Genomic DNA, 12,972 nt, shown 5'->3' with positions numbered 1-12,972 from the left:
ACTATTTTGCAGAATATCTTAATTTCCGAAATGAATGACTCAACGATTTGCAGTGACGAGTGGCCGCCCACTTTCCTGTCATACGTATCCATGGTAACGTCAATCATCCTCTCAATCGTGACCGTATCAGGAAACCTATTAGTTTGTCTGGCAATATTCAGGGATCCAAATAAGGAAATGAAATCACCTTTTACTCTCTTGATTCTCAATCTGTCGACCGCTGACCTGATCGTGGGTGCAGTCACAGACTCGTTGTCCATCACTTTCCACTACAAAGAATCACAGCATGACATCACTGCGCGTTACCTTGAACGAGTCACACACATGTGTTATTACATCTTCTGCAAGGCGTCACTACTGAGTCTTGCTGGCCTCACACTCGACAGATACGTAGCACTGACGTCATCCAACTGGTACAAGAGTCACGTGACAACCAAAGTAGCTGGGGTTGTGTCCATAGGGATCTGGCTGATCTCCATCACAGCCTCTTGGTTGTACTTGAACTATGGATTTGTTCGATATTCCTTCATATTTGCAAATACTTCTATACTACTCACTGTTATAATCTTAATGTTAGCATATCTAGGAATCATTAGGAAGCTACGCAAACAAGTCTTTGATCTAGAAATGATTCGCGCGCAAAATACAGGCGCGCGCGCAAAATGTCGCACAACGTTATGGGAAAAAAAGCTAACTAAAACTTACCTTGCGATGCTTGTAATTTTCTTAACTTGTTTCCTGCCATCGATGGCTGCCATTTATGCCTTGAATTTTTGTTCTTATTGTATGCGAAATTGTACAACTTACCACATTTTAAGAGATGCCCATTTTCTATTGATCTTGTGTTCTTCTCTCTTCAACCCTATTCTTTATGGATGGAGACTTCCAAACTTCAGGCGTGCCTTTCTAAGCTTGATCAAATGCAAAGATGGGGTTAGAGTAGACGTATCTCCTTATAATGGCAACGTCGTCCTACAAAATCAAACAAATATCCACATTGAGTTGGAACTTGCAACCGTTACAGAAAGCAAGCAAGCGTCACACTTTCTTAAATCAAGGACATAAAACTGAAAACAAATAGTTAAGAAAACAAATAATTTAGCAACGTAAAGATGCTAGATTGTGATGAAGTCATCATTTTTGTTGTTGTCTGACTTAAAACCATGAGAAAGATCCTTGGTCACGGGTCAAAAAGTTTGTAAAAACTGACGAATAAAAGATTTAATTTATCCTTGTTTATTTTTTATGAATAGATTTCGAAAACTCAAGGTTTTCTGGAAAATTTCTTTAGCTTACCGGTGTCGAAGGAGTTTCCTTTTTCGGTCTATCGGTCTGTCGGTTCCAACTCAAAGGCTCAATTATCTCCTAAATTATTACTTCACCACCCCTCCCCTCCAAATAGTATAATAAAGTCCATGAAGCTTTGCGCACATTACATTTTATTCAACATGGCTGCCAAACATTGAAGTTCATTGAGAGAATGGTAAAACTTCTACTTATATCATAGTTGCTTTTATTTAAGAAATTAATTGCTTTTTGTGAAATAATTCCAAACCACACTACACATTCAATTTATAGAAAGCTTCCTGTTTACAATCACTACTTATTTTACGTTTACTTTTACAATTGAATCATAAAAAGTTTCAAAACTTTAATTGAAATTTAGCTTAAGCTTAATACAAAATCCCTCGAAATTCCTAACGTTTAAACATTTATATTTGTTTAAGATTACTTAGTTTGTTAAGATTATTTGTTCGTGTACAAGATTACTTGGTTTTGCATGGATATACATGCGGTTGTTTACATTCATAACTTAGTATTTACTGACCTTAAGTTTTTATTTGCAAGGACAATAATTATTACAAAGTGGGCTTATTAGTTTCATAACTTTAAGCTTCTAAGCTTCTTAAAGAGTTTTTCATATTGGTAACACAGTATAGTTGTATGCCCATACAACAGGGCATTCAGCATTTGTATCTAAAGACTCAACTTATTAGTATGGAGGGAAGGGTACATACATATAGTGTTGATTGTGGCGGTACGTAGATGGTGGTTGTGCCTTGATACTGTACTTCCAGCAGGGTTGGAAGGAGAAGGAATACCAAAACTTTAGCCACTAAATTTTCAATAACACAGGGAGGATAACTGTAATATCTACATATAAAATTAGGATGACATATAAGAACACCTTAAGGCACAGGGAGCCCAAATGCAAGTGCTGGACCTTGACTAGGTTATTTATTGTCAATATTAAAAACAAATTGTATGAATTATCCTTTCCTGTTTCGAGAATCTACGATAATGAGGTTGTTTTTTTGTATTGATATCTTGGGATGACAAGTCCACCTCTGATGATAATCCATCCTTGCCTTCCAGTGTATTTACACTTTAAATGAAATGCCACCCAGCTAGTTCAGTTGGAAATAGTGCCAGTCTGTTGTGTGGGAGGTTGTTGTTCAAGCCTCAGCTGGATCAAAACTTTGGGTCTTAAAATAACTGAGAAAAAGGTGGTGTTGCATTTGTAATTACATCTGCAAATGTCTAGATCTTCATGTTGCTTTGGATGACAATTTTAATGGCGTTCCCCTCCCTTAATCAACAAGTGGATCATAAGTTTATCAGTTGAATTAATGTCAAGTGTCATCCTCTATAAACCAAGTTAATTGATTTATTTTATTTTTCATTCTTTGTGAAGTCTAATCTAGTGTTGTTCTTATTTTTATATTTTTCAGCATTCTAATTATCATCCATGGCATTAATACAGGCATCTTCATGTACCTCAAAGTTATTAGTCATTACCATCTTTTGTTTCTGGATAAATGAATCTACTTCGGATCATGAAGACCTCAACTTCCCACCAGAACATCTACCATATCATCTAAGATATAAAAATGAAAGTTATGGGGTATCAGGATTTCAGAATGCTGGTGAATTCTGCTATGATAAAGAATCCTGTGCTGTAAGTTAACATATTAGTCACATATTATATATCCTTGGTTGAAAAAATCAAAAGTATATTTTCCCCAAGCCAGTTGTACAAAGCCCAAATAAGTTACCATATTCTCAGGATAAGCACTATCCAGAATATAAAAGTGCTACATACCTGTACAGTGAATTTATTTATCCATAGGATAAATTCCAGCACTGTGGATAACTTAAGGTGTGCACACCAGGTGCAACATTGCAAGCAATATTGCATGCAAAAGGACTGTTGCAGCATGTCTATAACAATGAAATTTGTTGCATGCAATGTTGCAAATCTGAAGTTGAATGGTGCTCTAGTATTTCAACATTGCACACAACAAATTTCATTGTGTGAACATGGCTTCAGCATTGCTTGCAATAGTTTGAAATTTCAGCCAGTTAACTTGCACCAAATTTATAACTCCTGCCAAATATCTTAGCATAGCAGGCTGACACAAGTGAAGTTGTGTGACTTCATTTTGAAGTTTGTCTCTCTTTTGATCAAATTTGTTGCTTACAATGTTGCATGCAATGTTGCATGCAATGCTGCACTGTGTGTCTGCACCTTCAGAGCTTTGTGTAACTGAATCATGCCTTCTGGATAAAGTTTATCTGCTGGCCTAGTGGGTAGTGCTTGTTTTGGCATTATACTGCCTGATCCAGTAGTACAATATGAAAACTGGTTGCAAAATTCTCAAACCAAAGAGTACATGAATTGCTTTAGAATGTGTCTGTGTATTTGCTATATATATATATATTTTTTTTCATTTGCAGAAATTAGATTCTAAGAGAAAACCTTGCTGGGGTTATGAGGATGACTGTAAAGAGGAAGATAGATATAGCAATCCAACTTGTACAACACATCATCCAGTATGGTATGTGGCAATACTGTACATTCATTTATTTAATGATTCTTTGGTTACCATTGTGAAATTCTGGTCATAATCCCTGGCCTCAGTTATATTCATTAGCAAGGGATTTTTGAGGGGGAGGTGGGGAAGGGGGCGAGGGGGGGGGGGGGGGGGGGGAGAAGAGGGTGAAGGGGGCTTATAACCATGTCAGTATATTTATAATGACGTAATTTTGTGTGAATGGGTTTGGGAGCATTAAGCAGAGTAGTAGGCATACTCCTCGGGGGAAAGGAGGGGATTATAAACAGGGCATTTTAAACCAGAATTTTACAGCATGTGTGATTGGGGGTAGGGGGTGCTGCAAAGTAGCTGTTGTAGTCTAGAATTTTCAATTTTTAAAAATTAATTTTGAAGTAAAATTTTTGAAGACCTTATATTATTAAAAAAAATCGTATTTGAAATATAATGGCAAAGGCAGTAGTGATTAAGAAGAAATCCTTTGCACTTCACTCTGTGTCATACATAGTAAATATAGCCATTGAGCCTAAATGAAAAATAGGAACACTTCATATACTGTAATTATAATTGCTTGTTAAACAGGGCCCAGACCATAGAAGATCAAAAGAACCTGTTCTTAGAGCAAGGTGACTTTGGCTATGTTAAGAACATCAAGAACCAAATGTATAATCTCTGTATCCCTAAAGAACCGGTAAGTAAATGGTTGAAAATATTTTACTGAGAAAAATACAAAATCTGATTTTTTTGAATTAGTATATGTAATAGGACTCCATGCTGTCCAATTAAGAAATAATTGGATGAGGAAAATTCCGAGGACTGACAAAATTGGATGAGGCTGTAGGCCGAGTCCTATTTGGCAGTCAGAGGAATTTTTCGAGTCTAATTATTCCTTGATTGGGGAGCTTGAAATCCCATTACCTATTAATTATATAGCTGCCTAATTAATCCCATATCGACAAGACCTGTCCAATTAAGAAAATAATTGGACAGTCACCTATATGGGATTAATGAGAAACTGTATAATTAAAACGTTAACAGTTCATGCAGTGAGTGAGCATGTGAAAATCCTTATGATCAACTTTGTCGTTGGGTCTTTCTTTATCACATGGATGTGTAGGGATTCTTATAAGGGATTCTTATCAGGTGTAACCTGAGTATCAGGCTCTCCTTCCCCTCCCTTTCTCCGGAAGGTCTGATACTGATCAGGTTATATAAGGTGAAGTAGGAAGAGCTTATCATTCCAGGTGGTATGAGTCATAATGAGGCTTTTGAGCTGATTGAAAAAGATAATTTATTAACAGTATTTTAAAGTTTATTACTCAATACCTATTAAACTATAAAATTGTTAATATTTTTTTCTTCCAGAGTGACTCATCACTGAGTTGCTCCAAAAACCTGTGTTTCTGCCGTGCTACAAACCTGTACATAGATTTTAGGAGACTGAAGCCTAAAGATACCAATGATAGGTAAATGAATGCATGTTTTTTTGTGTAAGATGAATATAAGTACACTTAATCTAGGCTTCAAATATTGATTTTCTCTGTTTTTAGATTCCGTGAAGATGTCCTCAAACAGGGTGAAGTTGGTGGACACTGTGAATTCAACAAGAAACTTCACCATAGTCAAAATGCACACAAAAGTGCTCTGCAATCATGGTAATAATCATGGTAATAATCACAAACCTCTTCGATGTGGTTTTAGTTATTTGAAAGCCAACAATTCCTATTCAGCTTTGCTCTGCAACCTCTGTACTATTTGATTAAGAGGAAATTTTTTTCAATAATGAGCAATAATGGCAAAAAGCGCCAAAACTATAGACTTTAGTTTTGATCCCAATTTTCGTTTTGGGTTAACACTCAAAACCTTTTTTAAACAGTTAGAAACTGATGTACTATGATAAAATGCCTGTTTGAAGCGGTATTTTCAATTGTACAAAGATGTTTTGTTGCATTTGTGTTAGAAGGTTGCTTTGTCAGGCTTTTTTATAGAAAATATGTGGGAATTAAGCAAATGACAGTCTAAATTTCATTTTCGAATAAAATTAAATTTTTTGCTTTGGGTTAACACTTTGATTCCACTTTCATTGGTCATCTCCACTTCCAAACAAGTTAAACTTTCTGAATAACAAGATTTTAGCCTTGTACAACACAGCCTTTCTTCAAGAAAATAGTTTTTGGCGGTCACTGCTTGAAAATGAAAAGAGTTCTCTCTTGATATGAAAAAAAAAAGTATTTAGTGTTCTTACAGACCTCAGTCCTGAACTGTGATAGCAAGTTAATCACTTGAAAACAAAACAAAACAAAAAAAAAAACAAAAAAAAAAAAAACAACAACAAAAACCAACAAACAGACACAGACCCCTCTGACACCAGCAAGGATGGTTCTACTCTGAGCATCCTCAAGCTGCACTTTGTATCAAAAGCTTTACTCATTTGATATGAAATATTCCCCATCCTTGGTGGTCTGAACTTTCTAGTGACTTTGACTTTATTAAAATGAGTATATATTACAGTTTTCTAATATAAGTTTGTTATAATTGCATTAAAGGTATGCAGAACTAGAACACTATACATCACTTCCATTCAAACCTATTGAAGATGACAAGTGTGACATCGTTATTGAGAAACCAACTCTTCTAATCAAACTAGATGCAGGTGTGTGCATAATGCATAAGTAATTTATTAATTATCAAAAATTATTGACATAAGTAAATAACTGAAACACTGTCATCTAAGAATACTTTGTTTATTTCTTTCTTCCAGGTGTCAGTATGTACCACCATTTTTGTGATTTTATCAACATGTTTGCTTCACAGCATGTGAATGGCAGTTTCTCTACAGATATTAATATTGTTATGTGGGATACTGTAAGTAATATATACAGTATGAGTGGCAGTGTTGTATCAGATTTACAAGCTGTAAGCAAGTGATTTAGCCTCCTCCGCATACATCTCTCTTGTCTCTTCTCGTTTTGAGTATTGGGCTTCCTGTGAATCCCAATTCGCAACACAGGAAACCCAATTCAACAAAAAAGAGACGAAAGACGCCTGCAGAGGAGGCTACTAGTGATTGTAGATCTGCTATAACATGAATGTTGTTAACTACTTTATTTATCATTTGGGTACAAAATATATATTTACATTTTGCATTAAAGTTTTAGAGATTTACTTGAGTTTAAAGATTTAGTCAAAATTACAAACTCCATCTTCATGGTTGTGATTTGTTGTGTTTTGCAGTACAATAGGGGTAAATATAAATTTTTGGCTGCTTGTAATAGCTGTCTGTGCATGCAAATAAACACTATATTATTATTTAATTATTGATTAAAGACTATATATCCTTAATGAAAAATAAACACTATAGTGAAAAACTTAATAAATTGCTAAATTAAATTTTGATCTTAATGATTTTAATTTATTAGAGTTCACTACCTTACCACGATTTCTTTTCTGATACTTGGAAAGCATTCACTCGTCATCCAATCATAAGACTTGACAAGTTTGACGGAAAAAGGGTGAGTTCAGTTTTGATAATTTGACAATATGATAAAACAAATTAATGGGACAGGGTTATTTATGTTTTGAGAGTGTATAATGATTGTATATTGTGTGTTTCATAAGGTTTGCTTCAAAGATGCAGTATTCTCTATCTTACCAAGAAAGGTGTTTGGTTTATACTTCAATATGCCATTGGTATGAAAATATTCTTTTTTGGACTTACATTCTTTTATACTTATACATACATTGTTTTTTCCCCACTTTTTATGTTAATCACTGTATCTAAAGTCATAATATTTGGGTGACATGTACCTGCTACATTGCTGTTTATTCCTACAGTGTAGTTCAATATCCCTGGGGTCGTAGGTTTGATTCTTGACACCCATGAAAGTCACCCCTTTTTGGGGAGTGATGGATGTTTGTAAAATATATATTAGCCATGTAATAAAAATATTTAAAAAATATTGAGTTTGGAAATGTCCTTTCTTTTCTTCAACTTTATAATATTGTTTTAGACACAATTAATTACTATCAATCAATGAGGGAATAAAAAGACCTTAGTGTACAGCATACATCTTGACTGATTCTCTAAATCTTTATTTCCACTTACAGCTGTAGTAGCTTTTATACAGATTCTATACTTTGCCCTTCAGGTTTTATAAAGATCAAAATTAAGTCGAATAATAATGAAAAATAGTAACTTTTAAAATTTAAAATAAAAAATAAATTTTTCAATCCCTTTCCTTCGTTTCAATAGGTACCTGGCTGCATGGCAAGTGGATTATTTAAAGCATTTTCCCATCATGTTATGCATCGACTTGATGTAAAACATATTGAGGTATTATAATAACTGTATACAAATAGATATTTTAGTTAAAGTTCACTACTCCAAGTGCTACTGTATTTAACGAATAAAACAGCTTTTTCCATGCTCCATTCGTCAGTAGTAAAGCACGCAGGAAGTGGCGTAAGCACGAAGGAAGTGTAAGGAGAAGCGCGAGCCGTAGGCAAGTGGTTCTTACACTTCTTTAGTCTTTTTAAGTGCTTTATTACTGAATGGAGCACGGAAAAAGCTGTTTATTTATTCATAGTTAATAGATTTGTTTTATTATACAGATACTAATTTTTTTCGATATTTAATTTATTTACGCAAAAAGAAAGATTGTCGCAGGATCTGGCAGCACTTCGCGAACGCGGATGGCGTCAGCACTGTGCTACGTTCACTAATAAAGCACAGTTTTTTGACCAATCAGCGCGAGCGTACTATGCTAAGTATATAATAAATTGTCATTCCTAAGGAAGTCATACTCTTATATGTCATTTTAATAATCATACAGGAAGAGGAAATCAGAATTACTCTTTTGATAAGAAACACAAAATATAGGAGAATTCTCAATGCAGATGAGGTATGATGGTTGGTCAATTATTATAACGTATTTGAGAATATAGACTTGAACTTAGAGTAGCAGGGCTAGACCTTCATGGTAATAAACTGCCTCGGTGAATGCTCAATTATTTTCTGCCTGAAACTATACACTGTAAAACAATATATGCAACCATGGGCTAGTCAAGCCTTTCGACTCCTGTGCCTTATTAAGGCTATCAAGCAAAATATTCATTTAAGGCTTGGGTATATGTGTTACTTAATTACATAACCACTGAAAAGACTGAACTGAATCGAATTAAATTTGATGATTTTTTCTCAATTTATTGATTGGTTCTGATTGGTTGGAAGTACGTGCATTGTGAGAGTATACAGCACACATGTGCACTTTTCATACCGTCATCTCATGTCCAAAATAAAGGCTACTCTAATAGTTTACAATTAAAAGCAAATAAGAAAACTTGCTTGCTGTGCTGTGTAAAACTTAAGTTATAAAGTACTTGAGGTTTGGCAGAACTAGCATTGGAAGCACTCCACTAAGAGTCTACCCTGGGGTCCAGAGGTTATTTATTCTCGCTCCGGCGTTTGCACGCTCTTTCGTCAAAAGAAGCGTAAAAGAACCTCTGGAACCCAGGGTACCAAGGTAACCTCTGGGTAACCACTGGAACCCAAGAGTCATGCTTCTCCTCTCGTATTCTGCCAACCCCCGCTTGCTTTATAACTGCATACAACACATACACACGTTTTCTATTGAGTCTTCATTTTTCTGTCTATATTCAGCTTTTTAGAGCCATGGAGAGCGTACCTGTTTTTAAAGTAAAGATGGTTGACTTCAATCAGTAAGTAACGAGTGCCAGTGCAAATTAAACGTGCTACGCTTATGGATTTCTAACAAAACTTGATCTTCATTACATAGCTAGTGCATCTCAATCATGTCAGCGTGCAATCCATTGAGTTTTGGATGCATTCTCACGCTAGCTGATTAACCAATCAGTGCTCGCGCTAAATTGTTTTTAGTATTTTTACACAAGTTAATATAATAAATCCGGCGCGCCGATTGGTCACAATTTACGTGTTATGATGTTATATTCACCTACAGGTGAATATAACACGCGCACGCGCACGCTCGTTTGTCGATGTGTGCCGCTTGCAGAGATGAAATTCCAAAATCAAAACAAAACAAAACTCTCTCTCCGTTATTTATTAAATTTCACTTGTGTTGAAAATACCAAAACAATTATTCGCTTCAGGCTCAGTGAATATCTAGGAATATTTACCTCGCCGGTCGAAGACTCGTGTCTCAGAGATATTGTTAAATGTCATGATAAAATTTGACTATGAATATTACGGGTAGTAACATATTGTAATAAGACAACGTTTCGGTGTCCTCATGTCACCATCATCAGACCTGATACTACCCGTAATATTCATCGTCAAATCGATAACTTTATCATGCCTGATAAAGGTTTTGAAAAAAAAAGTGAAAAAGATTTTGAAAAAATGTGGAAGTGTTATGTTTTGGCGCGTAGCACAGTAACTCACAACAATGCATAAAATGGTATTTCATAATAATATTTTTTTCATTTTATCATTTTATTCATTATTATTTTTTATGTTTTTACAGTAAGATGCCATTTCTAGAACAGTTAAAAGTAAGTAAAATTGATTATTTAATAAAACATTATGAAAACATATACATCAAGACAAATACATGGTGGCAAACGTATTCTCAAATGTACTTGTTTGCAGTTATGCACATCCATATATTATCCATATATTACTATAATAAATAAAAAAAGACTTGTAACAGAGATTGTTGTCATTTTCTCTAGATTACCCACAACACAGATATCTTCATTGGTATTCATGGTTCTGGTCTCACTCACATGCTTTTTCTTCCTGACTGGGCTGTTGTATTTGAACTGTAAGTTATCAGACTGAAGACTGGCATTTAAAGTGCCTATGACCCCTAACTCAATGTTTTCAGCATTGATTCTACATGAAGTTAAAAGTTAAATAGTAAAATATTTTTATATGATTTGAGTTTGGGTCTATACTTTCAATATGCTAATGAGTGTGATGTCATAGTAGGCATTTGGGTTTATTTGTCATCATTTAAAATCAAAACACTGATTACTATGAGAAAGCAAATACAAAACCTTTCTATAAACCCTGAGTAAGATAATTATGTTTTATACATAATATTTTACTACCACAGTAAATTTTCGTATATTCAATAATGCCTCCTATGACATCACACGCATTAACATAATGGAAGTATAAACCTTGATATCTTCAAGATGCATCACTCAAATCATATGAAAATACTTTACTATTTCATGTAGAATCAATGCTGAAAACATTGAGTTAGGGGTCATAGGCACTTTAAATCAATCCCAAAGGGAAGAGAGTGGTGCTATTTCTCTTTCTAACCCAAGTACAAAGAAATGTAACTGAAATGTCGTGTGAAAAGAGTTTTGGGTAAAGTTTAATGAAAATGACTAGAATATATCTTAGTTTTTCCCACCTCTTGGAATGATTCCAATCACTTTTCGCTTGATAAGTTAGAAATATTTCTGGATCGACCAAACATACTCTTTTTGCATTCTTCCACCTTTAAATTTACTACCTGTTGCATGGAAAGTAAATGTGCATTCCAAACTGAAGTTGAGTTGTGCTTTTAAACCAATCCATCCGGATGAAAATTCGTTTACTAGTGATAAAAAAAGCGGGAAAATTTAACTTCCGACAATTGGTACACGCGTCTACCGGAAGAATCGAAAAGAGCGGTAAAACTGAGTGGATTACCTCAATCGGAACACCGAGTTTTACTGAACTTTCCGATCAGAATCAAACATCCCATTTTTTTCAACCGGATATTTCTCCCCCCCCCCCCCCGGGTAAATAGTAATTACCCGTGATTTTCTTCTTTATTGTTGCAGCTATAATACAGAAGACCCAGAATGCTATAGAGATCTAGCAAACCTAAGGTAGATAATGCAAACAACCTGTAATTATTTTATCAGATCATTAGGTAAATGATTTCAGTACCTTCAGTAGTTCAGTTTTGGTCATGCAGGAACTTATTTGTATTTTTGTTTTCAGGGGAATGACGTATATGACATGGGAAAACAAGGATAAACTATTTCAGGAAGATGAGGTATGATGGATAAAGCTATCATCATCATCATCATCATTATCATCGTTATTCTCAACATCATCATTATGAACATCATCAAAACACATTTAGAGACGAATGGTGAGCTTGCAATGATAGAGACCTGTTTTTAACACCTTGGACAATTATCCACATGTCTCTATCATTGCAAACTCATCGTTCGTCTCGCTTCGATGCAAAGGCTCGGCTACCTTTCAAGACGGCGCAGGGAATTGTGAAGGAGACTGTTGCCTAGTTTGAATGCGCGTCTTATACTCGTTCAGAACGATTTCAGCATAAAAATGAACCTCTTTTACCAGAGGAGGACTGCCTCTCGTCGTGGTGTTGTAGTTACCGTTGCTATGGGGGTCGCAAAGTTTCAATAACTGACATATATTATTCGTTTTGCAGGGCCATCACCCAACCATGGGAGCCCACCCAAAATTTACTAATTATGCATTTAATGTTGATGAGTTTATGAGAATGATCTACAAAGCAGCAGAGTTAGTGAGAGAAAAGAAAAAGATCATCAATAAATCAGTATAACACTTGAAGATGTAGTATTAGAGAGTCAGATATCTTGTAGAATGTAGGTAGGTGAATTATTTACATTGTCTTTAGCGCTGAAATCAAATCCCAAATCAATTATTTATAATTTTATCGAAGATCGACCATCATTCCCGAAAGTGGAGATTGAGTGTTCTTAAACGTTTGCATTTGCAGCTGGGACTGCATAGGGGGGGTTAATCTCCGTCATTGCATAACGTGTGTCGTGTTTTATTGCTAATTTAAAACGTTAATAGACTAAATCTCTAACATTTTCCGTCAATATTTTAGAATAACTGATTATTATGTCGTGGTTACAGGCTAATGATAAAATCCTTGAAGTTTTTAATGCTTTTTAAAGTCAACATAGGATAATATTTTATTCAGCAAAAGCTTTTCATAGATGATAAATATAGGCAAACTAAGGTAAACTATGTAGTAGTGATTTTAGATTATAGAATAAATAAAATGATATTCGGAGTTACGTAGTATAACTGTGTCAGACACATGTTCATGATGAACCTTTTTCTCACTTCCAGTGAAATATATTTCTATGA

General features: G+C 34.9%; 2 protein-coding genes across 3 annotated transcripts in view; both read left to right on the top strand.

Moving 5' to 3' along the window:
• Positions 1 to 1,204, top strand: part of LOC116301204 (melanocortin receptor 5-like) — a 1,975-nt gene extending 771 nt beyond the window's left edge. Inside the window, exon 2 of the mRNA XM_031710229.2 lies at positions 13 to 1,204. Within this exon, the coding sequence (XP_031566089.2) occupies positions 31 to 1,065 (1,035 nt within the window). The 5' untranslated portion in view covers positions 13 to 30 and the 3' untranslated portion in view covers positions 1,066 to 1,204. The remainder of the gene's footprint in view (positions 1 to 12) is intronic.
• Positions 1 to 12,972, top strand: part of LOC116301199 (EGF domain-specific O-linked N-acetylglucosamine transferase) — a 27,496-nt gene extending 14,524 nt beyond the window's left edge. Inside the window, exons 1-18 of one of the 2 annotated variants that reach the window (XM_089040363.1) lie at positions 1,272 to 1,483; positions 2,733 to 2,959; positions 3,739 to 3,839; positions 4,416 to 4,524; positions 5,199 to 5,299; positions 5,384 to 5,488; positions 6,380 to 6,486; positions 6,595 to 6,698; positions 7,253 to 7,345; positions 7,452 to 7,523; positions 8,086 to 8,166; positions 8,666 to 8,734; positions 9,493 to 9,551; positions 10,337 to 10,364; positions 10,545 to 10,636; positions 11,655 to 11,702; positions 11,818 to 11,872; positions 12,281 to 12,971. In XM_089040363.1, coding sequence (XP_088896489.1) covers positions 2,750 to 2,959; positions 3,739 to 3,839; positions 4,416 to 4,524; positions 5,199 to 5,299; positions 5,384 to 5,488; positions 6,380 to 6,486; positions 6,595 to 6,698; positions 7,253 to 7,345; positions 7,452 to 7,523; positions 8,086 to 8,166; positions 8,666 to 8,734; positions 9,493 to 9,551; positions 10,337 to 10,364; positions 10,545 to 10,636; positions 11,655 to 11,702; positions 11,818 to 11,872; positions 12,281 to 12,415 — 1,569 coding nt within the window. In that variant the 5' untranslated portion in view covers positions 1,272 to 1,483; positions 2,733 to 2,749 and the 3' untranslated portion in view covers positions 12,416 to 12,971. Of the gene's footprint in view, positions 1 to 1,271; positions 1,484 to 2,732; positions 2,960 to 3,738; positions 3,840 to 4,415; positions 4,525 to 5,198; positions 5,300 to 5,383; positions 5,489 to 6,379; positions 6,487 to 6,594; positions 6,699 to 7,252; positions 7,346 to 7,451; positions 7,524 to 8,085; positions 8,167 to 8,665; positions 8,735 to 9,492; positions 9,552 to 10,336; positions 10,365 to 10,544; positions 10,637 to 11,654; positions 11,703 to 11,817; positions 11,873 to 12,280 lie in introns of those variants that run through there. The other variant, XM_031710220.2, reaches the window with a different exon arrangement.

The sequence above is a fragment of the Actinia tenebrosa genome, unplaced genomic scaffold (genome assembly GCF_029948245.1).
Source record: "Actinia tenebrosa isolate PJP-AT-01 unplaced genomic scaffold, QUT_ActTen_1.0 PGA_scaffold7__59_contigs__length_16204524, whole genome shotgun sequence".
NCBI lineage: Eukaryota > Metazoa > Cnidaria > Anthozoa > Actiniaria > Actiniidae > Actinia > Actinia tenebrosa.
This window is presented reverse-complemented; position numbering and strand designations above follow the sequence as displayed.